This window comes from Odocoileus virginianus, chromosome 30 (genome assembly GCF_023699985.2).
Source record: "Odocoileus virginianus isolate 20LAN1187 ecotype Illinois chromosome 30, Ovbor_1.2, whole genome shotgun sequence".
Classification (NCBI taxonomy): Eukaryota; Metazoa; Chordata; class Mammalia; order Artiodactyla; family Cervidae; genus Odocoileus; species Odocoileus virginianus.
In genome coordinates this window covers 41,834,110-41,856,740 of record NC_069703.1, presented here as the reverse complement: position 1 = coordinate 41,856,740, position 22,631 = coordinate 41,834,110, and the positions used below count along the sequence as shown (strand labels likewise).

The 22,631-nt window shown below is 56.2% G+C and overlaps 1 protein-coding gene across 3 annotated transcripts in view; it reads left to right on the top strand.

Annotated features, from left to right (window-relative positions):
• COL16A1 (collagen type XVI alpha 1 chain) overlaps positions 1-22,631 on the top strand; it is a 51,901-nt gene that overhangs the window by 8,825 nt on the left and 20,445 nt on the right. For 2 of the 3 annotated variants that reach the window (XM_070459076.1, XM_020882771.2), the window contains exons 11-48: positions 39-74; positions 1,104-1,130; positions 2,464-2,526; positions 2,798-2,839; positions 2,965-3,009; positions 3,106-3,141; positions 3,505-3,567; positions 4,144-4,188; positions 4,274-4,369; positions 4,521-4,559; positions 5,146-5,190; positions 5,318-5,353; positions 5,824-5,934; positions 6,333-6,368; positions 6,598-6,633; positions 6,709-6,819; positions 7,180-7,224; positions 9,069-9,104; positions 9,227-9,271; positions 9,567-9,698; positions 10,502-10,537; positions 10,746-10,853; positions 11,170-11,292; positions 11,399-11,452; positions 11,651-11,692; positions 12,276-12,311; positions 12,402-12,455; positions 12,638-12,706; positions 14,738-14,791; positions 14,883-14,909; positions 15,669-15,728; positions 15,907-15,954; positions 16,085-16,138; positions 19,497-19,550; positions 19,752-19,784; positions 21,910-22,026; positions 22,140-22,181; positions 22,263-22,349. In XM_070459076.1, the coding sequence (XP_070315177.1) occupies positions 39-74; positions 1,104-1,130; positions 2,464-2,526; positions 2,798-2,839; positions 2,965-3,009; positions 3,106-3,141; positions 3,505-3,567; positions 4,144-4,188; positions 4,274-4,369; positions 4,521-4,559; positions 5,146-5,190; positions 5,318-5,353; positions 5,824-5,934; positions 6,333-6,368; positions 6,598-6,633; positions 6,709-6,819; positions 7,180-7,224; positions 9,069-9,104; positions 9,227-9,271; positions 9,567-9,698; positions 10,502-10,537; positions 10,746-10,853; positions 11,170-11,292; positions 11,399-11,452; positions 11,651-11,692; positions 12,276-12,311; positions 12,402-12,455; positions 12,638-12,706; positions 14,738-14,791; positions 14,883-14,909; positions 15,669-15,728; positions 15,907-15,954; positions 16,085-16,138; positions 19,497-19,550; positions 19,752-19,784; positions 21,910-22,026; positions 22,140-22,181; positions 22,263-22,349 (2,223 nt within the window). The remainder of the gene's footprint in view (positions 1-38; positions 75-1,103; positions 1,131-2,463; positions 2,527-2,797; positions 2,840-2,964; positions 3,010-3,105; positions 3,142-3,504; positions 3,568-4,143; positions 4,189-4,273; positions 4,370-4,520; positions 4,560-5,145; positions 5,191-5,317; positions 5,354-5,823; positions 5,935-6,332; positions 6,369-6,597; positions 6,634-6,708; positions 6,820-7,179; positions 7,225-9,068; positions 9,105-9,226; positions 9,272-9,566; positions 9,699-10,501; positions 10,538-10,745; positions 10,854-11,169; positions 11,293-11,398; positions 11,453-11,650; positions 11,693-12,275; positions 12,312-12,401; positions 12,456-12,637; positions 12,707-14,737; positions 14,792-14,882; positions 14,910-15,668; positions 15,729-15,906; positions 15,955-16,084; positions 16,139-19,496; positions 19,551-19,751; positions 19,785-21,909; positions 22,027-22,139; positions 22,182-22,262; positions 22,350-22,631) is intronic. The other variant, XM_070459077.1, reaches the window with a different exon arrangement.

Below are 22,631 nucleotides of genomic sequence, written 5' to 3'. Positions count from 1 at the left end.
TCTCAGACCTGACCTCCAGGTCCATTCTTCCTTTTCAGTGCCCACCCTGTGTCCATGGTACCCGGGAGAGCAACGTGAGTGAAGAGAGAGTGTGCTGGGTGGGGCGGGAGGGGGCTGGGAGTGGGCACTGCCTGGAGATTGGCTGGGCAACTTCTTGGTTTGGGACAAGGGGGTCTTTGTGTACTTTCACACTCTCTGCCCGCCCATCCCCCAGAGCTGGGCTTGACCCTCACCCCCCAGCCCACCAGGCCAGGGCCTCATGGAAGGAAGTCTCATGCTCTGTGATCTAGGCAATGTACTGGGCTACAAGGTAGAAGGGGAATGGGGTGGCAGCCTGCAGGATCAGGGCCTGAGTACTGATCCCAGCACTCCCCACAGGGACTCAGGCCTGCTTTGCTTAGAAGGCTTCCCATTCTAGAGATAGAGAAGGGGAAGGGCTGGTTCAGGGTGACACAGCCCAGCATGGCCCCCTAAGCCACATGTTGACTCAGGGCCTCCCCTCTAATCCCTCTCCAGGTGGTCCTGGCTCGTCCTCCCTCTGGGGGGGCCAGAAGAACAAGGGAAAGGGGCTCGCTGTGAGCCCAGCTGGTACCCAACTGTGCCTCTTCCGTGGGCAGTATGAGTCACCACTTTCCCACAGCCTGACATTCTGAGTTGACATTCTGCATTGATCCACAAAGGACACAGCCCTCTCTCCCCTCAGCTCTAAGCCCCTGGCCTTTGGGGATGTCAGGAAGTACCCCTCTGCTGCCCGCCCCTTTTTCCATCCTGTCCCCCACCAAATCCAGTAAGGCTGATCATCCCCAGATATGCAGGGGTTACCATGGCAACTGAGCAGCCATGTTATCCTAGCAACTAGGGGGTGGAGCTAGCCAAAGTCAGGCAGGTTAGAGAAGATAGGTCAAACCCCCTCTGTAAGTTTGACAGCTTTAGTATATAAAATCAGCATGCTGGTTGGCCTGGGAGGCAGAGCAGGGGCTGGGATTCAGGATGTTGGCTCAGCCACTCCTGTGTGACCCTAACTAAACCGCTTGCCCTCTCTGGGCCCCTGGTTTCCCCTTCTTCCCTAAGATGGTTATGTCTTCTCTCCTCTGTCCTTTCAGGTCACAATTGGTCCCTCTGGCCCCCAGGTAAGTCCCAGATGAAGAACAGGACACCCCTGCCCTCTTCAGAGGTGCTAGCCCAACTCATTGCATGTGGCCTCTTGGCTGTGTGTTTATATCAGGGCTACCCAAGCCTGCATGGGCTTCCCAGGTGGCGCTAGTGGTAAAGAACCCACCTGCCAATGGAGGAGATGCAAGAGGTGCATGTCAGGAAGATCCCCTGGAGGGAGGCATGGCAACCCACTCCAGTGTTCTTGCCTGGAGAATCCCATGGACAGAGGAGCGTGGTGGGCTACAGTCCTACAGGCTACAGCTCCCTACCTCTAGGTCTCAGAGTTGGACATGACTGAAGTGACTTAGCGTGCACGCATGCACCCAAGTCTGCATAAGGGTGGGGCCGATTAGATGTATGTTTGTGTGTGTGTGTGTTTGTTAGAGAGAGTAGGGGGTTGTGTGAATGTAAAGATGTAAAGAACTGCTCATTTCTGAGGGCCTATTGTGCGTCAGGCCCTGGGCTGCCCATTAGCAGTATGACCCTCTTGAACCACCTCAGGCATAGGTACTGTCGTTTTATTTCAGGGCCAGCTATGCCCACGTTGTGACTGGTGTGATTTTGTGTGCGTGTGTGTGTGTGTGACTGTGCATTTCTGGACACATGTTTGCACATGCAGGGGGTGAACCCATATACCTGTGGGCCTGACAAGACCATAGAACTGTGGGTGATGGGCTAGGCAGCATGTAAGATTGCACTCTTGGGTGTGCCCATGAATAGATCATGTTATTCTTGGGGCCACCTCCATGTATGTGCTAAGTGGCCCTGAGCAGTTTACCTGCAGGGTCACACTTCTTCCTCATTACAGCCCCTTAGCCCCTTGAGGTAGGTGCTGATGTGAATCCCATTTTCTTGATGAAGGAACTGAGGTTCAAACAAGTCTCATGACTTGCCCTAAGTCATGAGCTTATAAGGTGTGGAGGTAGGATTTGAACTTGGGTAGCCTGACACTCACCATCATGGGTGTCTGCCATTCCACACGTGTGTGTCCGGGCACGTGTGTCCGGGCACGTGTGTCCCTAAGCCCCTGGTGTGAGCTAGCATGCTTGGAAAAGGGTGTGGGGAAGAGATGCTTTCTGCGTGAGACTATAGATTTACCAAATATAGCCTTTTGCTGTGGGAGGGATGGGGGATGAATGCGTATGGGATCCATATGCTGTGTGTATGGTGGTGGGGGCTGGGGTAGGGCTGTGCTCATTTACACACCCATGTGTGGTGGATGCGTGGTAAAGATCAGACTGGGGAGAGCTTCATCAAGGCTCTCATGTGCTTCTCTGGTCCCAGCCCTTGTCTTGGTCTCATCCACAGGGAGGGAAAGGTGAGCGGGGCCTGCCTGGTCCATCAGGACCCAAGGGAGAGAAGGGAGCCCGGGTAAGTGCTCTGCCCATGCCCACAGCAGGATCTTCCCAGTGTGCCCTGGGGTTGGTCTGGAGTGTGATCCATCATCATCCCATCATCTTAGCTGGAAACCTGCAGCCTGGTCTTAATAGAGGAAGAGGGCCAGGGTCTTTCTAGGAGTTAGTGTGTAGAAACCGCTATTTTCTAGGGGCACCTGAGACGATGGGATTCCTGGGCCCTTCCTTCTCAAAACAGGTCTAGGGTGGCTCCCCTAGGAGGCTGACTCCTTGCTCCCTACTTCTAGGGCAATGACTGTGTTAGAATCTCTCCGGATGCCCCGCTTCAGGTAAGACCTGGAGGAGAGGCCTGCTTTAGGGCCAATACGCGGGTGACCCCTGGGGAAGGGGGCTGTGCCCTCCGAGCCCTGGGGGTGACCCTGCGCCCCTCTCAACACCTTACCTCCTTGCTCAGTGTGCAGAAGGCCCGAAGGGAGAGAAGGGGGAGTCGGGAGCCTTGGTGAGTATGCGACCCGGGCCAGGGCAGGGCAGAGGGGTCGTGGCCAGTCTCCCCATCCTGTCCTCACCTCTCTTTTGTGTCCCCTGCTCATCTCAGGGACCCTCAGGACTCCCCGGCTCCACAGGCCAGAAGGTAATAGGCCTGGATTCTGAGGGGGTGGGTGCCAGAGAGACCTGCGAACCCTGCAGACAGGAAGAGGGAGGCGTCCAAAGTCGTCCTAGAGGATGACGTCATTGGGCCCAGAGTGGGTGGCACCCCCCAGCCCTCCCAGTCATCCTGCCTTGTCCACATTCCCACCAAAACCAGGAGGGAAAAGCCACAGACTCCCTGAGTGAGTGGCCTGGCTGGTTGGGGAGTTCTTTCTGTTGTCTACCCTCCTGTGAAGCCATTTAATCTCTGGGGAGGCTGAGACTGGCTCTAGGGAGCAGATGAAGCTGCCCCGGTTTTTCCAGCCCCTTCTCTCAGCCCCCGTCACTCTGCCTCTTCCTCCTTCAGGGCCAGAAAGGCGAGAAGGGAGACGGAGGCGTGAAGGGCTCGCCCGGAAAGCCAGGCCGAGATGTACGGTGCTGGGACCCTTCCCCCACAACCCCACAGCCCTCAGCACGTGGTCTTGAAGTGCTGAACTGTAACCTTTGGAATCCAACCCACTGCCCTTGTTCAGACAGAATGGAGACCCAGGGAGGGGAGGGCTGTGCCCCAGGAAGGGGCAGAAAAGGGTCTGACTGACTCCCAGCTTCCCAGGTGGTCCTAGGGGTAAAGAACCTGCCTGTCAATGCAGGAGATGTAAGAGATGTGGGTTTGATCTCTGGGTGGGGAATATCCCTGGAGGAGGGCATGGCCACCCACTGCAGTATTCTTACCTGGAGAATCCCATGGACGGAGGAGCCTGGTGGGCTGCAGTCCATGGGGGTGCGAAGAGTCAGACACACCTGAAGCGACTTAGCGCAATATGACTCCCAGTCCAGAAGCCCCTGACCTCTAAGCCCTGAGTTGACATCTGATGGCCTTGGGGCACTGGGTGGAGTCTGGCTTTGGGACAGGGCAGTGAGGGTGGGCGTTTCCACGTCCCAGTGGGGCTGCTGTCCTGGGAGGTGCCAGGCCTCGGCCATTCTCACAGCCTCCCCCCGCCCACAGGGCCGGCCAGGAGAGATCTGTGTCATAGGGCCCAAAGGGCAGAAGGTGAGCTGTGGTCGTCTGATGGGGAGGAGCGGGTGGGGGGCGCAGAGGCAGTGGTTCTCTCACACCCACCTTATGTCTGTGCTAGGGAGACCCTGGCTTTGTTGGGCCTGAGGGGCTGGCAGGAGAGCCCGGGCCCCCAGGCCTTCCTGGACCCCCTGGAATAGGACTTCCGGGGACCCCGGTGAGTACCCCTTGCCCCTCCTGCCGTTTTCCCCTCAGAGACCCTTCTTCCTCCTGGCCAGGGGTGAGGAGGTGGAGCTGGGGGAAAGGGCCAGAGTGGGCCTCACTGTAATGTGAGACGCCTGGCTGACCCACCCTGTTTCTGCCCTCAGGGGGACCCAGGTGGCCCTCCAGGCCCCAAGGGAGACAAGGTAAGCACAGACAAGAGCGGGGGCCCATGTGGGGACCCCCTGCTTGGTGAGAGGAGAGAGGGAAATGGGGCTGGGGTGGCCGGGGCAGCGAGGGGGAGGCGACAGGCATGTCAGGGAAAGGGGCTAGGGGGCTGGGCCCTCAGTGGGCGGTGTCCCGTGCCAGTGCTTGCTGGTGTGAAGGCCTTGGCCTGGGTTCACAGGCCTAAGTCTGGTCAATGACCACAGTGGTCCTACTGGAGGGCCCAAGCTCATGGGAGGGCCTTGTGCCTCGAGGAGCAGAAGCCCTGGAAATGTCTGTCTGCTGTGGTTCCTCTGGGCTCACCCAGGTCACCTTCCAACCTGCTGCCCTGGGTCAGGGACACACAGAGGCCTCATGATCCCCCTTCTGGTGCAAGCAGAAGGACTCGGGTTAGACACGGAGAAGGACAGGCAACAGGAAGGGAGTGTTTGTTGACAAAACTTACCGAGAGGAGACAAGAGATTTGGCAAGATTGTCCTGCCATCCAGAGGGGACTGGAGGGTGAAGGGGTGGATGGGCTGAGGCCACGGCCAGCACCCTTCCCCTTATCCCTTCTTCTGACCGCAGGGCAGCTCCGGGGTGCCTGGAAAGGAAGGTCCTGGCGGGAAACCTGTGAGTGACCCCATGGGAGCACAGCTGCCCACCATGCCCAGACCTCCTCTACCAAGGCCTCCAGAGGGAGGGGGGTTCTGTCCTCGGGTCCTCTCTGCCACGGCTAAACCTGCTGCTTCTCCAACAGGGCAAACCAGGGGTGCCCGGGCTGAAGGGAGAGAAGGTGAGTCCCAGGCCTGGTTGCGACAGGGTGGGGTGGGAGGGCAAGCCTATCTCTGAAGGTGGCGGTGAGCATCAAGGGTGCTGGGCCTGAGACCTTCCTTGGGGGACCCCCACCCCTTCTTTGTTCTGATGGCGTGCCTTTGACTACTAAATAAAGGGCCTGGCTTTGGAGTTTCATAGCCAGGTTCAAATCCCACCTCTGCCACATACGTGAATATGGCAAGTCAGCTAGCTTCTCTTTTTGCCCAAGTTTCCACACCCCTAAATGGGATACAGTGATTTCTTATGGCTTGTTGTGAGGAGGTGGTTTTTGATGTCCAGGAGTTGTGCTCTGAGTGAATGAGTCAGGTGAACAGAAAGCACCCTCTACCCCCATGGTGTTCCTGCAGCCCACCTTGCCCTGGCTCCCCCCTTGTCTTCCCCAGGGTTTCAGCCTCACCCTGTCCACTCATGGTCTTTCTCTTCTGCTAGGGTGAACCCTGTGAAGTGTGCCCAACACTGCCTGAAGGGTTCCAGAGCTTTGTGGGGCTCCCTGGAAAGCCAGGACCCAAGGGAGAACCAGGTGATCCTGCACCAGCCAGGGTGAGTGCCTAGGGTGACCTGTGGGACTCCATCAAAAAACCTGGGGGCATAATCATGGAGAGGAATTGGACAGAGGGGCTGGAAACTTCTCATGGCCATAGAGATCTCATGAGCAGAGAGTCTAGGATCTTAGTTCCATGGGTTCCTAAACCATAGAGTTTAGGGCTGGGCTAGAAGGCTACCCCAGGTCTCCATAGCAACCAAAGAGGGATCTTTAAGCCAAGGCTTAAGATGCCTTTTGGACATGCTGGGATGGAGCCAACCCTTATAGTGAGTGAGGCTGTGCCCTCCTCCTGGGATTGGATATTGGTTGAGGGTGGAAGAAAGGAGTGGACAGGGGTGGTGAGGGTCCTGGCTTGGACTGTGTACCCCACTCCCTCACAGATGCTTTTTTTCAGGAGGGTCTGGGAGCTGTTGGACAAAAAGGTGATCGGGTATGTATAGGCACTTTCCAGTGGGGTAGATTAGCCTGGCCTTCTTTCTTCCGTTTGTCACTTGAGTTGATGAGCCCCAACTCTGGGATGCTGACCTTGAACCCCCTGGGACTCCTGGCTGTTTGAAGGGTTTGTGGTATGTGACATTGCTTTCCTCATAGATGGCTAGGAAAATTGGGGTGCCCCAACATACCCAGTCTCTCAGCCCATAAACCTTTTTTCCCTGCAGGGAGACCCTGGCATCCAAGGGCTCAAAGGAGAGAAGGTAAGGGACCCCGTCCTCTGGCTGCCCCCGTCTGACCACTGCGAGCCTTTCTGATCCCTTCTCTTCCTTTCCCAGGGGGAGTCCTGCTCATCCTGCAGCTTTGCCGTAGCGGCCCAGCATCTCGGGCCTTCCGCAGGGGCCAAAGGAGATGTGGGGCCTCCTGGCCTCGGTCTGCCAGGCCTTCCGGTAAGTCACTGCTTCCCCCAGCCAGGCCAAAGCAGCCCATCTTTGCCACACTGGTAGCCTCCCTGGCACCTTAGGCCCAGTGTCTCAAGCAAGGCAGAGGCCAGGAGGGAGGCCCTGAGGTAGGTGCCCCAGGCCTGTCGCCCAGTGTCTCCCTTCAACCCTGCCTCTGCCCGGGACTCCCTCTTAGAACCTCTGAGTGCCATTCTGTGTAACAGCTGTAGTTGTCCAACCACCGTGGGATTGTGGGATTTATAGTTCTGAGCTGGCCTTTCTCTTTCTGGGTGAACACTGGGACTCATGGAATCTTGGAGGGATGGGAGTGGGGGGCACGCAATGACTGTGACTTGATTGTTTTTTCAGGGGAAAGCAGGGGCCCCAGGGCCAACAGGGCTGAAAGGAGAGAAGGTGAGATCTGGCTAGATGTCAGGAAAACTGGGGTCTTCTTGACAAGGACGCAGGGGAGGGGTCCCTGAGTGGGGCATAAGGACAACATAGACAAGAGACCAAACTGTAAATCTGCAGAGAAATAAATTCATCAGTGTTTTGCAGACTGGAGTCAAAGAATTTATTTCTGAGAGCCCACACGTTCTCCAAGAGAGTTCCTTTAGTATTGCATTTTTAAATTATTGATGATCCAAAATAATTGAGTGCCTTCATAAAATAATAACAACAGCCCTTCTTCACCACTTTGTATCAAGTAGCATTCCAAAGGCTTATAGATGTATTGACTTGTTTCCTTCTCCCAAAACCTCATGCGGTAGGTACTCCGTTCTTCCCATTTTGTGGATGAGGAAACAGAGGTCCAACAAAACCAAGTAAATTGCACAAAGTCACATGGGTGTTTGGGTGCAGACCTGGGATTTGAGCAAAGGGAACCTGGCTCCAGTGTCTATAGTCTTGCTACTCGACTGGGTCGCTCAATTTCAGTGCCCTGTGAATGTATGTATTTGTGGTTGTGTTGGAGAAAATGACACCATTGAACTGTTAAAGCAGCTACTCCAGTGAGGGGTTTGCTGGGTGTACGAGTGTTCAAGTGTAAGAAACCCTGGAATATACATTCAGACTCCGCTCTACCAGGCAGATCATTTGTCAGATTTCTCAGATGGAGCTTTGCACCCTCAACCCTCACCTGTTTCCTCTTCCAGTCCTCCTGATCTCCATAAATGGCATATACCCAGTTCTTCAAGCCTCCTCAAACTCCAAACCCGTCTCCACCTCATCTCTTCCATCTGACAGGTCTCTCCCAATCCTCCCTCTCCCCCCACGTGGCTCACCCCCACGGCTGCACATCCGCTTGGTCCCACAGTCTCTTACTTGGATGGGGGTGGCAGCCCTCTAGCTCGTCTGCCTGCAGCCACTGCAGCTCTTCAACGTTTTCACCCAGTAGCTATTGTGGCTTTGTTAAAACAAACACACACTCAAGTTACACCGCTTCCCTGCTGAAAATCCTTCTGGAACTGGACATTGTCTCAAAGGCCGGTTGTGCCTAACAAGACCCTGGACGCCCAGCCCTGCCCGCCTTTGCAGGTTCATCTGGTTCTTCTCTCCCCATTTCTGTGCTTTAGCTCTGCCGCCCTCCTTCCTTTCTGGAATATGTCAAGAATGGTCCCACCTCTTAGTTTTTGTCCTTGTGGCTCCCACTGTCTGGAATGTTTTTCCTCTCTTGCTCCTCCGACTCTTTCATTGACCGGGCCTTGGTCTCCTCTTTCTGACAATAATTGTCAGAATATAATAATAAACAGTTCTCTGACCATCCTGTCTAAAACAGCCTCCCCTGCCTACTTTGTCTCACCACCCTGTTTACTTCCTTCATAGCACTCCTGGCCATCCAGTTACAATCATTTAAGAGTTCTTGGTGTCCCCCACAAAGATGTAAGCTCCACAGACGTGTTTGTCTGTGCTGTTCACTGCTACTGACCAACACCTTGCCCAGTGCACAATGCATCCAGGCGTCCAGCGAGTGACTGTTGGATAAACAAATTCCTGATCTTTGTGTTCTGGGCCAGGGCTGAGGGTGGGTCTGGGATTCTGCGGCCTGTGCCTGAGGACAGAAATAGGCTAGCCACAGTCTCTCCTGGGAACCTTGGAGGAAATCCCTTCACTCTGTGGGTCTCAGTTTCCTAGCCAGGAAATGGAAGTGGGGGTGGTTAAGGGTCCTCAGGGACTGCTCTTGTGGCTTGGGGTTTTGGAATGACTTAACACGTGTGTGCCTCCCCACTTTGACCCTGTGTTTTCTGCTTTGCTCTCAGGGTAATTTCGGGGAGGTAGGGCCAGCCGGAAGTCCGGTAAGTGAGCTTTGGATGACAACAGCTTGAGGGAGCAGGACGAGGTGGGAGGTGGACAGATGACAGGCCCCAGCATGGCCCAGGCAGATGCTGGGCATCACACATGGCTTCTTATCACACAGGGGCTGCCAGGGCCTGCAGGACCCACAGGCATCAAAGGGGAGAAGGTGAGTCTGAAGACCTTCCCCATGCAGCCAGGGCCAGCATCCCAAACACACTCCTCCTGCTCTACTTCAAACCCTCCCAGGCTGCCCACTGCCTGAGGGTAACATCAGATCCCTTACCATGATGTTCAGAACTCCTGAGGCTTGGCCCCACCTCCTTTTTTAACCTGGTTTTCCACAATGTCTCCTGAGAGAACCCCCTGCCCAGTCCAGGTGCTAGGTCAGGCCCGGCCACATTCCCAGCCCCAGATTCCAAGCCTGGGCTGGAGTCCCCCAACCCCGTGTCCTTGCTTGGCAGGGGGAGCCTTGTGAGCCATGCAGAACCCTGACCGAGCATCAGGATGAGGACAGCCACGTGGTAGCCTTGCCAGGGCCCCGTGGAGAGAAGGGGGAGCCCGGGCCTCCAGGTTTCGGTCTGCCAGGAAAACAGGTGAGTTCTGGGGCCTGTGGAGGTGGGATTCAGGCAGGGCTTGAGGGAGGCAGGGGCTGCCTGGGTCTCTAGGCTCCTGGTGCATTGTGTGTTGGGGGGGGGTTATGTGGGAATGTGGAGGGGCCAGTGCCTCTGTCCCCAAAAGGAGCTGGCCTGACGGACCTCTGCCCTTTGTCCTGGGACACAGCATGGCTGGTTGTGCAAAAAGACCACCAACCTGGGACCAGACAGACTTGGGTTCAAAGCCCACCTCTGCCTTTTACAAGCCCTTTGACTTGAGCCAGTTACTTCCCTTCTCTCTGTCTCTGTTTCCTACAAATAGTTTTGCTGTAAAGTCTAGGAACGATATGTGTGAAGCACCCGGTGGCATACAACAGGCATTCAAGAATGATACTTACAAAAAAAAAAGAATGATAATTACCACTGGAGCGATTATTATTGTTACTGCTTTACTCATAGCAGTGAATGCTACCATAGTGCATATCATGGACCATTCGCAGCTTCGTATATGTCAACTTGTCTGATCTCACAAGGACTCTGTGGGGTAGAAGGCTGTGCTCTTTTTTATCATCTCCATTTGATAGATAAAGAAACTGAGGCACAGAGAGGTTAAGTAGCTTGCCAGGGTCACCCAGGCAGGAAGTCTGACTCAAGGCTCTTTTCTTAAGCTACACAAATTCACCAGAAGGACAGAAGAGGTTTTGGTTTGTCTTGTGTGTTGTCTTCCTCGGATCTAACACACTGCTAGACACGTAAGGGTGTCTAGTATGAGGGAATGGACGCTGGAAATGCTTTCTCCTCAGGGCAAGGCCGGAGAGCGTGGACTGAAGGGGCAAAAGGTGAGAGAAAACTCGGTGGGCATGGGTGGGCACCACCTTCTGTCAGATGCTGTCCCCACCTCCTATTCCTGAATTGTGCTCTGCCCACTCTCCACTCCCGGCCCAGCCCCCAACCCCAGTGAAGGGCTCTGAGTGCCCGTAGGTCCCAAGAGGCCACCATGCCCCGAGCTGGGTCATCCCTGCCCTCCTTGAACCTTACTCCTTACAGGGTGATGCTGGGAATCCTGGAGACCCTGGAACACCAGGCACCACGGGGCGGCCAGGACTGTCGGGAGAGCCAGGGGTTCGGGGCCCTGTGGGGCCAAAAGGAGAAAAGGTCAGTCAGGCAGGGGGCAGGTTGCCCCACGAGCACAAGGGGATCAGGCCAAGAGCTAATGAGGGGAAGGACTCTGGGGTCAGGCCGTGACCCTCATGAGATGCTGGCTTCACCGGGTGGAGGCGTCTTGGCTCTTCTCCAAGGCAGGGGAGGAGACCCAGGAGTCTCAGGGGCCAATATTGATATTCCGGGCTGAGGAGGGGTCGGCGGAGGGGCGGAGCTCCCCGAAGGGCACAAGGACCCCCGTTTCCAATGCCTCCCCTCTTGGCGGCTGGGCCTGGCTCACGGCTTCCTGGCTGTGCCCATATCTGACCAGGGTGATGGCTGCACCGCCTGCCCCGGCCTGCAGGGGGCGCTGACAGACAGAACAGGGCTGCCTGGGAAGCCGGGCCCAAAAGGAGATCCTGGGCCGGAAGGCGTGGGCCGGCCTGGTAAACCGGTGAGTTCTGGCCACCTGCCTTCTTGTCCTTCCCTCCCTTGGCCTTCTTTCTCTCCCTCCTGCCCCTTTGCGCCTATGGGAGCCCTGGCTCACCTGTGTCTTTTAGGGCCAGCCTGGTCTACCAGGAGTTCAAGGACCCCCAGGACTGAAGGGCATACAGGTATGTGTGAGTGTGGGGGGCCTGGGCTGCAGCTCTGTGGGGGTGGGGAGATACTGGGGGCAAGTGGGCCTGGATGGGGGAAGGGAGATTGGGCTGCCGAGCAGGGGGAGGGGGAGGAGGCTGAGGAGGAGGGGCTGGGGCAGGGGTGAAGGATGAAGAGGGAATCTCAAGCTCAAGCTTGCCCTTCTGCCTATTTAGGGAGAGCCGGGACCTCCAGGAGTGGGAGTCCAGGGGCCCCAGGTGAGCTTCCAGCCTTCCCTTTGCCTGCTTGCCTCCCAGCACTTACTCTCAGTTCAGTTCAGTCGCTCAGTTGTGTCCGATTCTTTGCGACCCCATGGACTGCAGCAGGCCAGGCTTCCCTGTCCATCACCAACTCCTGGAGCCTACTCAGACTCATGTCCCATTGAGTCGGTGATGCCATCCAACCATCTCATCCTCTGTCATCCCCTTCTCCTCCTGCCTCCAATCTTTCCCAGCATTAGGGTCTTTTCAAATGAGTCAGTTCTTTGCATCAGATGGCCAAAGTATTGAAGTTTCAGCTTTAGCATCAGTCCTTCCAATGAACACTTACTTAACCGACTGCTTACTCCCACCTGCCCCCCCAAACCTCAGCCCCCTCCCTGCCCCTAGAGGCTCCAGGGCACAGCCCTGGCCTGCTGTCGCTTCTGTCTGGGACTTTGCTTTGGACCCCCTGCCCCTCTCTGACCCTCCGGGTCTCCTTGTGGAGCCCTCCTGAGCAGATACCCCACCCCAGACCAGATCTGTCAGTGGGGCAGGTTGGCTTGGGCAGCTGTGACTCAAGCTGCCTTTTTCTGACTTGCAGGGGGAGTCTGGAGCCCAGGGTTTGCCTGGCATTCAGGTATGTACGTCTGCCTCGGGTGTTGGAGGAGCCTGGCAGGGGAAGGGGCTACCCGAGGATAGGGATAACTCAGTGTGCTTCCATCTGCAGGGGCTTCCGGGCTCTCGGGGACCACCTGGCCCTGCTGGAGAGAAGGGTGCCAAGGTGAGCCTCTGCCTCCTTGGGCTCTAGACTAGTAACGCTTCAGAATGTCCTGGCCGTGGGCACAGGGGATGTGGGAACTGAGGGGTACTCATGAGACGGCTGCCCAAGGCCTGGTCTCCCCGGCTGGACTGTCACTAGCTTCAAACTCGGGCCCTGCAACCTTGGTACCCTCTCTTCCACAGGGACCCCCAGGAATGAAAGGAGCCCCCGGGCCTGTGGGACCTCCTGGCGCCAGTGTCTCTGGGCCTCCGGTAAGGGCCCCCTCTGTACTCCACACTGGGGGTTTTGCTGGGACTAAGGGCATTCCCACCAGGAAGAGGGCACGGGGCTGACCTTGCCCGTCACAGCAGCGTGGGGGACGGGAGGCGAGAGGCCTCAGCTCAGCCCAGCGTGGAAGTAGGAAGACCACACTGTTTGCAGCGGGGGGGTGTCCCTGAAGAATGACAGTATTGACCACCACCAGTTTTGGAGCAGTGACCATGCTGAGGCCTGTGCTAAAACAGAGTTTAACTTAATCCTCACAACAGTCCTGTAAGGGAACAGCTATGATTATTCCCATTTCACAGATGAGGAAAATGAAGGCCTGAAAGTGAGGAGACAGAGCCAGGACTTAAACCCAGTTCTGTCTGACTCAAAGCCCATATGTTCAGCCCCCCCACCCCACTTCAAAACTTGGTGTCATTCGGGATGATCTGAAACAGTGCTGACCAGTCGGACTCTCTGCCCCGCCTGAGATGTAGCCACCAGCCCCCCCTGGCTCTTGAGCACTCAACAATATAGCTAGTGTAACTGAAGAATGAAATTTTACATTGAATTTAATTTTAATTATTTTAAATTTAAGTAGCCATATGTGGCTATTGGCTACCATGCTGGCCAGCACAGCTCTATCTAGACCAGCAACACTTTCAGTCTCATTTACCCTCAAGGACCTCCTTTGATTACTGTCCCACCAATGATTTCCATATTCTGAAAGATGTATCTATTAAACAAATTGCACGGATTAGGTAATAATAAGCGCATTTCCTCGTTTTTATTCATCAAAGACCTATATAATAGCTAGCTTCAGCTCCACATGAACCCACTAGAATTTTTCAAGACGATGTAATTCTAGCCTGAATCAAAGAAATGCTACCTTGCAGCCAGCCAGTGCTGTGCCAGGTCGTGGGCAAATGTATAATTTTTCTTAGGCTTTTGATAACGTTGAAAATAGCTCAGTGAACCATATATTTTCTATCTTTATCGATCCCTAGAGAAAGTCCAGACCCAGTTTGGGAATCACTGATGGATTCCTCAGGAGGGGGCTACGGCCTTGCCCAAGTCCCCACTGTCAGTCTGGGTCATCATGGTCCCCGCCTGAGCCAAGGAGCACCCCCTCCCCCGTCCCTGCTAAAGGCAGATATGAAGGTGAAGGAGGCCCTGGTCCTCAGGGAGCTCCGAGTCCCATGTGGGAAGGTGGCCTGTCCGGCAGGAGAGCAGCTGTCAGCATGTACCCTGGCTGATCTCTCCAGACCAGCTTCCCTCAATCTGAATCTCATCCGTGAGGCTCCCCGGTCCCTAACTGTGTGACCCTCAGCACGTGACAGCCTCTTGGAGCCTTTAATTCCCTTTAATAAGAGCTGAAATCGCTATCTCCTCCTTAAGTCGACTGAGAGACCTTTTATGATGGATAGACTGTGTCGCAAGAACTGAAGACAGAGAGGATAGAGCAGGGACCTTGGGGCAGAGCACAGACCGGGGTTCAATCGTCCTGTTGGGCCTATTAGAAAACCTCGTTAAGCCTCAGTTTCCTCCCCTGGGGGCTTCCCTGGCGGCTCAGCTGGTAAAGAATTCACCTGCAATGTGGGAGACCTGGGTTCGATCCCTGGGTTGGGAAGATGCCCTGGAGAAGGGAAAGGCTACCCACTCGAGTATTCTGGCCTGGAGAATTCCATGGACCATACAGTCCATGGGGTCGCAAAGAGTCAGACACGACTGAGCGACTTTCACTTTCTCCCCTGTGAAGTGGAACAATACAATCCTGCAGGGCTGGGAGTGGGGAGGTTCCATCCACTGCTCTCTCACAGGCACTTGGCCCACTGTCTGGCCCCCAGAAAGTGCTGGAGAAATGCCAGTCTTCCTCCTTCCTCCTCTCCTTGTCTCCTCCTCTGGATGTGGGCACTGAGATGTGGGTTCCAGGGAGCCTGGCGCTGCTTCCATTTGTCCCGTCACCCTCCCCTCCAGGCAGGCCAGCTGGCTGGCTGCTGTCCAGCCCCACCCGCTGACCCTGGGCTCTCTCCCTGCAGGGCCCTGATGGGCAGCAAGGACAGGCTGGACTTCCAGGAGCCAGAGGGATGCCGGTGAGTGCTGTGTCTCAGGGCAGCAGGAAGCCACCGCTGGCCCTGACTCTGCACCCCTGTCTCCTCACCCACCTGTGTTTCTTCCCTGCAGGGTGAGAAGGGATCACAGGGAGACAAGGTAAGTCCCAGGGACCTGTGACCAGTACCTCCGGGGAAATTAACAGCCCCTAGAACCCTGCCCCCCGGGGGATCCTCTGCACTTGGTCATTGACCCTGGACTGGAGGATGAGTGCTGAGGAGTCATCCTAGTCTTCTTGCCACCCACCAGCCCCCTGGTTCCAGGTTGCAGGGGGCCCCAAACCCTTCCCACCTCACCTGGTTGCCAGCCCAGGGCTCAACCAGGTTCCTAGGAGACCCAGAGAGCTCCAAGTCTCCCTACGGCGAGCAGCTGCATTTTTCAGATGGGTGCTGAATCACAGGACAGGGGAAGGAACTGAGTTCAGAAGAACTAGTGAGAGGATAGAGATGTGAGGGACCAGGAGAGAAGGGCATGGAAGCCAGCCTGGGCCAAGCGGAATGAGGCTGAAAACCTGTGCAGTCGCAGATGGTGATGAAGCTGAAAAGGCAGTAATAGGAAGACCTGTTGTTTGCTGAGTGCTTAGCACATGGCAGGAACTCTGTATACATTCATCCAGTCCATCCTCATGACAGTCTTTGCATTAGGCATTATTATCCCCATTGTACAGATGAGGAGACTGAAGTTCAGAGAGGTTGAACAGATTACTCAAGGGCATAGTCATAAGAGGCAGATCCTGGATTTAAATCCTGCCTTCTCCATCTCTAGAGCCTGCCTTGCCTCCCAGCTGTCAGTTTGCAGAGGGACTCCATCCTTGCCCCCCACCCGCCTTGCCACTGACGAAGGCTCTTCTCTTTTCAGGGCGAGCCGGGGGAGTGCTCCTGCCCCTCCCGAGGGGACCCCATCTTCTCTGGCATGCCGGTAAGTGGTGCCAAGAGCCTTCCCTCCGAGCCTGGGGGAGAGGCCTGGCTTTCTGCCCTGTGCCGACGATGCACGGGCCCCCGCGCCCTGGCCAGCTGCCTCCCCACGCAGCCCTGCGCTTGGTGTGGGCGTTGCCTATAACCTCTCCCCTTCTCTTGCGACCCCCACCCCCACGCAGGGCGCTCCGGGACTTTGGATGGGCAGCTCCTGGCAGCCGGGCCCGCAGGTGTGTCGCTTATCTCCTCTGTGTCTCTTCTCATCCGCTAGCGCCCCGAGGCTTGCCCGTCCTAACACTGCTGCCCCCAGCAATGGGGCAGAATTCTCTTCCGGGTCTGATGATTTCTTCTCTCCCTCAGGGTCCTCCGGGTGTTCCTGGACCACCAGGCCCTCCTGGAATGCCTGGGCTGCAGGTACAGAGGGAAGGCGAAGGGAGGGCAGGGCGGCAGGGCGCATGCTCTGTGCTTGACCCCAAGTGTGCCGCTCCCTGGCCCCAACACCCGTACATGTCATTTCTCACTCCTTGTCTCCTGCTTCCCAGGGTGGTACCCAGGGCCCACTGGTCCCTGAGGGGAGGCTGTGTGTCCTCCCAGCTTCTTTCTGAGGCATGTCCTGTTGAGTGTAGCCCAGGCATCCCACTGACACCCGTGCCCAGCTCAGGCCTTGATCAGCCGGCGGGAACCCAGAATCTAGGTCTGCTAACAATCCTTGGCACTGGTACAGAGCTCACCATTTTGGAGCAGCATTGAACATTCATTCACACAACAAATATTTTTGCACGTCTACCATTGTCCAGGCACTGTTTTAGGTGCCAGCGATACAGCAGTGGACAGAAAGAAATCTCTGCTCTTTGGGAGCTTGCATTGCAGTAGGAGAGACAGATGATAAGCCAGAGAAAGAAATAAAATATAGTATGTTAGAAAGTGATACCTCCTGATGAGAAAGTTAAAACAGGGAGTGAAGATAGGAAATGGGAAGAGCCCAGAGCAGATATTTGCGAAAAGTCTTGAAAAGAAAGGAACGTTTGACTCAAGACCTAAAGGAAAAAAGAGAAAAAGAAAAAATAAAAAGACTTGAAGGAAATGAGGCTTGAGCCTGCAAAGGAGAATATTCCTGACGGACAAGGTAGCAGGTGCAAAGGCCCGGGGGTGAGGACGTGCCTGCCATGTCTGGGGAGCAGGAAGGAGACCACACAGTGGGAGAGAGAAGCAGGAGTTGAGATCCACGTGACATCATGATTAGAGTGTGTGTTCCAGAACCAAGCAGCCTGACTTTGAATCCCAGGTCTGTTATGTGTTAGCTTTGTGACAATGGGTATGTTACTTACCCTCTCTGTGTCTCGGTTCCTTCATCTGTTAAGGGGAAATAATTACCAAACCTACCTCATGGGGCTTTTGTGAGTATTGTTAAACAAGTTAACACCTGCTAAATGTATAGAACCTTGCCTGACATATAGTGAACATGCCATCATTATGACAACCACTCTTACGATTTTACATCTGTTCTCTTGCATTCATCTGGGCCTTACATCAACTCCAGTAGGAGGGCGATGTTATCCCCAAGTCACAGCTGGACACACTGAGGCTCTGGGAGGTGAAATATCTTGTCTGGAATCATTGGCTAGGAATTGGCAGTGCTGAACTGGGGCTTTCCCGAGCAGGGCACGTTTGTCTGACCTCCACTGCCCTGCAGGGTGGCTCCCCCAGGTTTGCATGCCAGGCCACACTTCCCAGAGGCCCTAGGCGGCAGAGACAGTGGCTTCTGCTTGTCTGGCTCCCAGCTCATGAAAGAGTGAGTCTCACCTGAAAAAGCAAGGGAGAATCGCATGGAAGGTTCCCTCTGCCCTGACAATTTACTATACACCTGCCTCCACCCTGGCCTGAGAATAGGCTCTGGGGACCCCCTTTGCTGATGAGAGCCTCTGTTAGGATTCCAGTTCTCTGTCTTTTTGAAAGCTCAGAATTAGAGCCAACTTTGGGTCCCCCACAGGCCAGCCTCACCTTTACCAAGTGTCCAGGCTTCCGGCCGCATGGCCAGGAAATAGGAATCAGTCTGCAGGGGGCTTGCGATTTGCCAGGAGAAGCATGAGAGTCATTTCAAAGTGACCCATTAACGAGCGCACACTGATGTCATGTGAACCTGGCCAAGACATGCTGGAGGAACAAGGCAGAAAGAGTGGATGCCACCAAGTCTGGTCCCAGGCACCAGAGTCCCCGTCCGGCGCCAGCGCTGGAGACCAAGCCGAGGCTCCTGCCAGCAGGCACCTGCCCCGTGCCAGGCCGGGTGCAGGTCCCCATGCCTGGGAGTCCTTCCAAGGAAGGGAGAGCCCAGCAGTAACTCTCTTCAGGCACAGGAATAGACTTGGAGATACACAGCATCCCGACTCCAGGAATGACATCCATTCCTACAGACGTTAAGGAATGTGTGGTTCTATAGCTAGTAGACGGTGCGTAGGTAGCTCTTCAGTCTACAGTAGAACCAAGTGGGAGGTGTGGTGCTGGGAGGCCAGGACAAGAAACTCACAGTCTCAGGCTTGAACGAACACACAGGCAATGAAGAAGGGAGCAGGGGTGAATGATGCTTTAGGGCCTAATTAGAAAGAACACGGTCAAGGTGTTTTCCCTGTGTCGGGTGTTATTCTAAACACTTTACCTTCTTAACCCACTGAGGGCTCGGAATGAGCAGGGCTGGGTGACGGCACGTGGGGTGCAGGAGGGGCCGGGGGAGACTGACTCAAGGTCTGACCCAGGCCTGGTGGAACCTGGCCTGAGATCAGGTGGGCTGTTGGGGAGGGTGACAGGTTCTATCGCTGGACACTGTGACTCGAAGGGAGCCCGGCTGTCAGAGTAGACCACGGAAACCCTGTGGGTGGGGGAGCAGTGGTGCATTCACGCAGCACATAGTTGATGCAGGCCTCCTCCAGGGCACCGGGGGTTTAAAACCGAACACACTCCCAGCCTCCAAGGAGTATTTAATATGCATTGTGTGTCTGTAAGGGGAACAGAGTCTGGGTGGCAAACATTTAACGTGAGCATCGCAGGTGCCAGGCTCTGTACAAAGCTCTTTATAGCTGTGAGCTCCTTTAAGCCTCCCCGTAAACTATCCCTGTTTTACAGAAAAGGAAACAGAGGCAGAGATTTTTTTTCCCCTCTCAAGTAACCTGCCAAAAGTTGTGCGGGTGGTCAGTTAGGATCTGCACCTGGACGGGTCTGACTGCCAGCCTCCTCCCTGTGTATGCATGAGCATTCTTGGAGATGCTTTTTGAGGAATGATGCTGAAATAGTCTTTAAGAGGGGGGTTGAAGTCAGTGGTCCTCAGTCTGCATCTCACCTCTGTGCCTTGCTCATCCTGTGACCTTTAGCAAGTTACTTGCCTCTCCGAGTTCTTCATCTTGTTTTTAAGCTGGAGATAACACTCAACACACCAAAACAACTGTGGTGATTAAATGATAAAATATAGGAAAATTACTTAGCACAGAAAGAAACCATAGTTATTTACTACACAGAAGACCCTCTGCCCCTAACGTGTAGGGGAAGAACTCTTTTTGGACTGGTTTTATGGGGAGGGGGTCCCTCCTCTGGGCCTACCTCAGCTACCCCTACAAACCGTCTGGAGACTTTCGAGTTAAGAATAGACATCAGCTTTGTGCCAGCCTGGACTCTCAGCTCTGCAGGATGAAGGGAAGGAGCAGTGGTGATGGTGAGAATGAATCAGAGGGACCTACAGGCTAGAGACAGGTGTCCAATCACCCGTGTCTCTTCTTGGCTGCAGGGGGTGCCTGGGCACAACGGTTTGCCAGGACAGCCGGGGCTGACTGCAGAACTGGTAGGTACTGGCCAGGTCTCATCACCCAGCGCCTCCCCTACTCTTCTCAGGGCTGAGTTTGCCACGCCAGCACCCTTAGCCTCAGTGGGGTTCCCTCTTCTGAGGCTGGGAGAAGCCTGGATGCCTCGTGGCTTCCCAAGGCTTCACCTGATGCCCCAAGTCCCCATACCCCTGCTGAGCCCTCGTGTCTGTCTCTTGCAGGGATCCTTGCCCATTGAGCAGCACCTCCTGAAGGTAAGAGCGTCGGAGGAAGGGTGTGGGAACTGGCAGGGCTTCCCCTAAGGGGATCATCATAGTCAGCGCTCAGCTGCATGGCGCTGCTCACAGAGAGCTGCAGATGGAGCTGTTTGTGGGGACCAGGCATGCCACACATCTGCATAAGGGGGGCTAACACAGTGCTGGCTCAGAACAGACCCCCCCAGTCAGTGTTTGCTGAACGAATGTTTGAAGGAATCCTGCAAAGGCACCCATGTGGCCATGGGTGCTCTTGCAAATTGCACCTGTGAGACCGGCCCACAGCTGCCACCGGTGAGTTCACACCGGGGCAGAGTGGGGAGGGGGAAAGTGCACTTTTCCAACTGTCAGACGGGGACCTGTGAGGGTTATGTGCTATGGATAAGCCTGAGTGAGGGCCTGGAAGAAACCTTTGCTGTCCCTTGGTCGATCCAGAAGGAATCCAGGAAGGAGGGGGGTTCGAGAGGCACTTCTAGTGGTGCAAGAACCAGGAGCTAGGGCCTGGTGGGAGAGCTGGCCTGGGTTAGGGACACCCCGGGGCCATGGTCTGGTCTGACCTCCCACACTGGACACCACGGGTGACACAGTCTTTCATTGCTCAATCACTTCTAAAGACCAGGCCAGGAGTCTTCCTCCTCCCACTCAGCATCCCAAGGGGTCCCTCCCAGGCCCTAGCCTCCAGAGTCCCCCCGCCCCGTCCTGGTCATCCCCTTCTGGCACTGGCTGGTAAGTGCTCTGGACCTACCATGAGTCCAGCGGTCCTACTCAGAACAGAGCATGCGGTGCCCCACCCTGCTCTGGACAGCAGTCATCGCCAGAAGCAGCTTGATGTTGGGCTAATCTGCCGGCAAGAGTTATAGGTTGGATCATGGTGGGGCTGTGGCAGTGAACCCCAGCTCTTCCGCCCTAGGCCTCTGGCAACCCGAGGTTCCCCAAGGTCTGCCTCTGGGCAAGTGATGGTGTGACTCCAAAGGTAGCATTCAACATTATTTGTGTAACATGTCATCTCACAGCGTCGTGATCAAGTGCTCCATGGAGGGCCCCCGACAGGAACCAAGTGTGGTCTGGAGAAACGATCCGATGGCGCCCCAGGGGGTGCTGACTCCCACAGGCACCCACAGCCCAGGGAAAGCCTGAGTCTGTGGACAGAGCACTCGTTACACCCTCAGATCAAACTCTAATCCAGGGTCCCACTTAACTTTAGACAAGTCAGGCTGTCTCTTTGAGCCTTGGCTTTCCCATCTCCAGAGTGCTTGTAAGATGACCCGCCTCATTGCACTGTCTGGGTTGAATGCGGTCGTGTGCAGAGGCCTGTCACCATGGCTGGTGTCCCGAGTGCTGAGTCAATGACAATCATTGAGCTTCACAGTGAACAGTGGCGATGGAGCGGCAGCTCCTCTAGAGGCCCATGGACGTCTCCCCGCCCCACCAGGCTGTGGGTAGACGCCCGGCTTCCCAGTCCTCTGAAACTGTAGACTAGTTTTCCACTAGTAGGTTTCATTTTGAGGGGGGTGAGGACACATAGCCTCCATCAGACTCTCAGAGAGGTCTGTGACCCCGAGAGGTTAAAGTCTCCAGGAGAGAGGAGGACCTTTCTCATCACAGGAAGACTCCAGGCCCGCACACTGGGGAGCCCATGACAGCCGGGACCTGCCCTCCCATCCCTGAGGCTGTCTGCAAAGGGCGGGCAGCTGTTTCCTTGGCTCCCTTGGGCAGAGGAGCTGCTGTGTGGAGCTGGCCTTTTCAGGCTGAATCCTGGTGGCATGTCCTCACGGTGGGCGCAGGTTGCAGGAACAGCCGGGACAGATGGTCCCCCCTGGCGGGCCCCTCCGCCTCCTCCACATGGCTGTCTTGCACAGTGGCATTGGCTTGGCCTCACCCAAGCTTCTTCCTGGAGGAAACTCAAAGCCAGTGTTCGGACCAGGTCCCCCGAGGAGGCAGCCGAGCGGCCGCACGGATGCAGCTAGGGGGGCAGAGAGCGGTGGCTGGGGCGGTCTTAAGAGTGTGCGTGGGGGCCAGTCCGCAGGGCACCCCAGGCTGGGTTCGGAGCAGGGGTTCCCCCCATCTGGCCCATCCTGGCCCTTCTCTGGCCCTGACCTCACCGCCCTCCCCTTCTCCTCATCAGAGCATCTGTGGGGATTGTATCCAGGGCAAGACAGCCCACGAGGTGGCCCTCCTGGAAAGCAGAGAGAAGGGAGACCAGGGCATCCCTGGCGTGCCAGGCCTCGACAGCTGCACCCGGGTAGGAGACTGGGGCAGGGGCGGGGGGCTTGGGGTGGCCCTGGTGCCGGGCGAGCTCCCCGGCTGACACCCCCCACCCCCGCCGCTGACCGGGCCTCCGGCTGTCGTCCACAGTGCTTCATGGAGCGGGAGCGCCCGAGAGCCGAGGAGGCCCGGGTGAGTGGGCCTCCGTCTTCTCCTCGCCTCCTGCCCCGTGTTCCACGGGGCTGCTCACACTCACCGTCCATCCCGCTCCAGGGGGACAACCACGAGGGAGACCCGGGCTGTGCAGGGAGCCCCGGGCTGCCGGGTCCTCCGGGACTGCCTGGCCAGAGAGGAGAAGAGGTAAGAGTCTGGGTCCCCACCTGGGCTGGGCCCCGAGGCGGCTGGTGTCTGCACCTCGACAACCCTCGGTTCCTGAGGGCAGTCTCATTCCTGCCAGCAGTCTCCTTGGGCCTTCTGGTGCCTCCTCATCTCCCCCCGGGAGCCCCTCAGAGGCCACTAAGGCCTCAGGCCACCCCGCACACCCCTCACTGCTCTGGCTTCATCTGCCCACCTGGCGCCCGGGGCCTCCTTGCAGCACTGGGCCCCCGGCCACTCTTCCTCCCTCAGCCTGCAGCTCTTTCT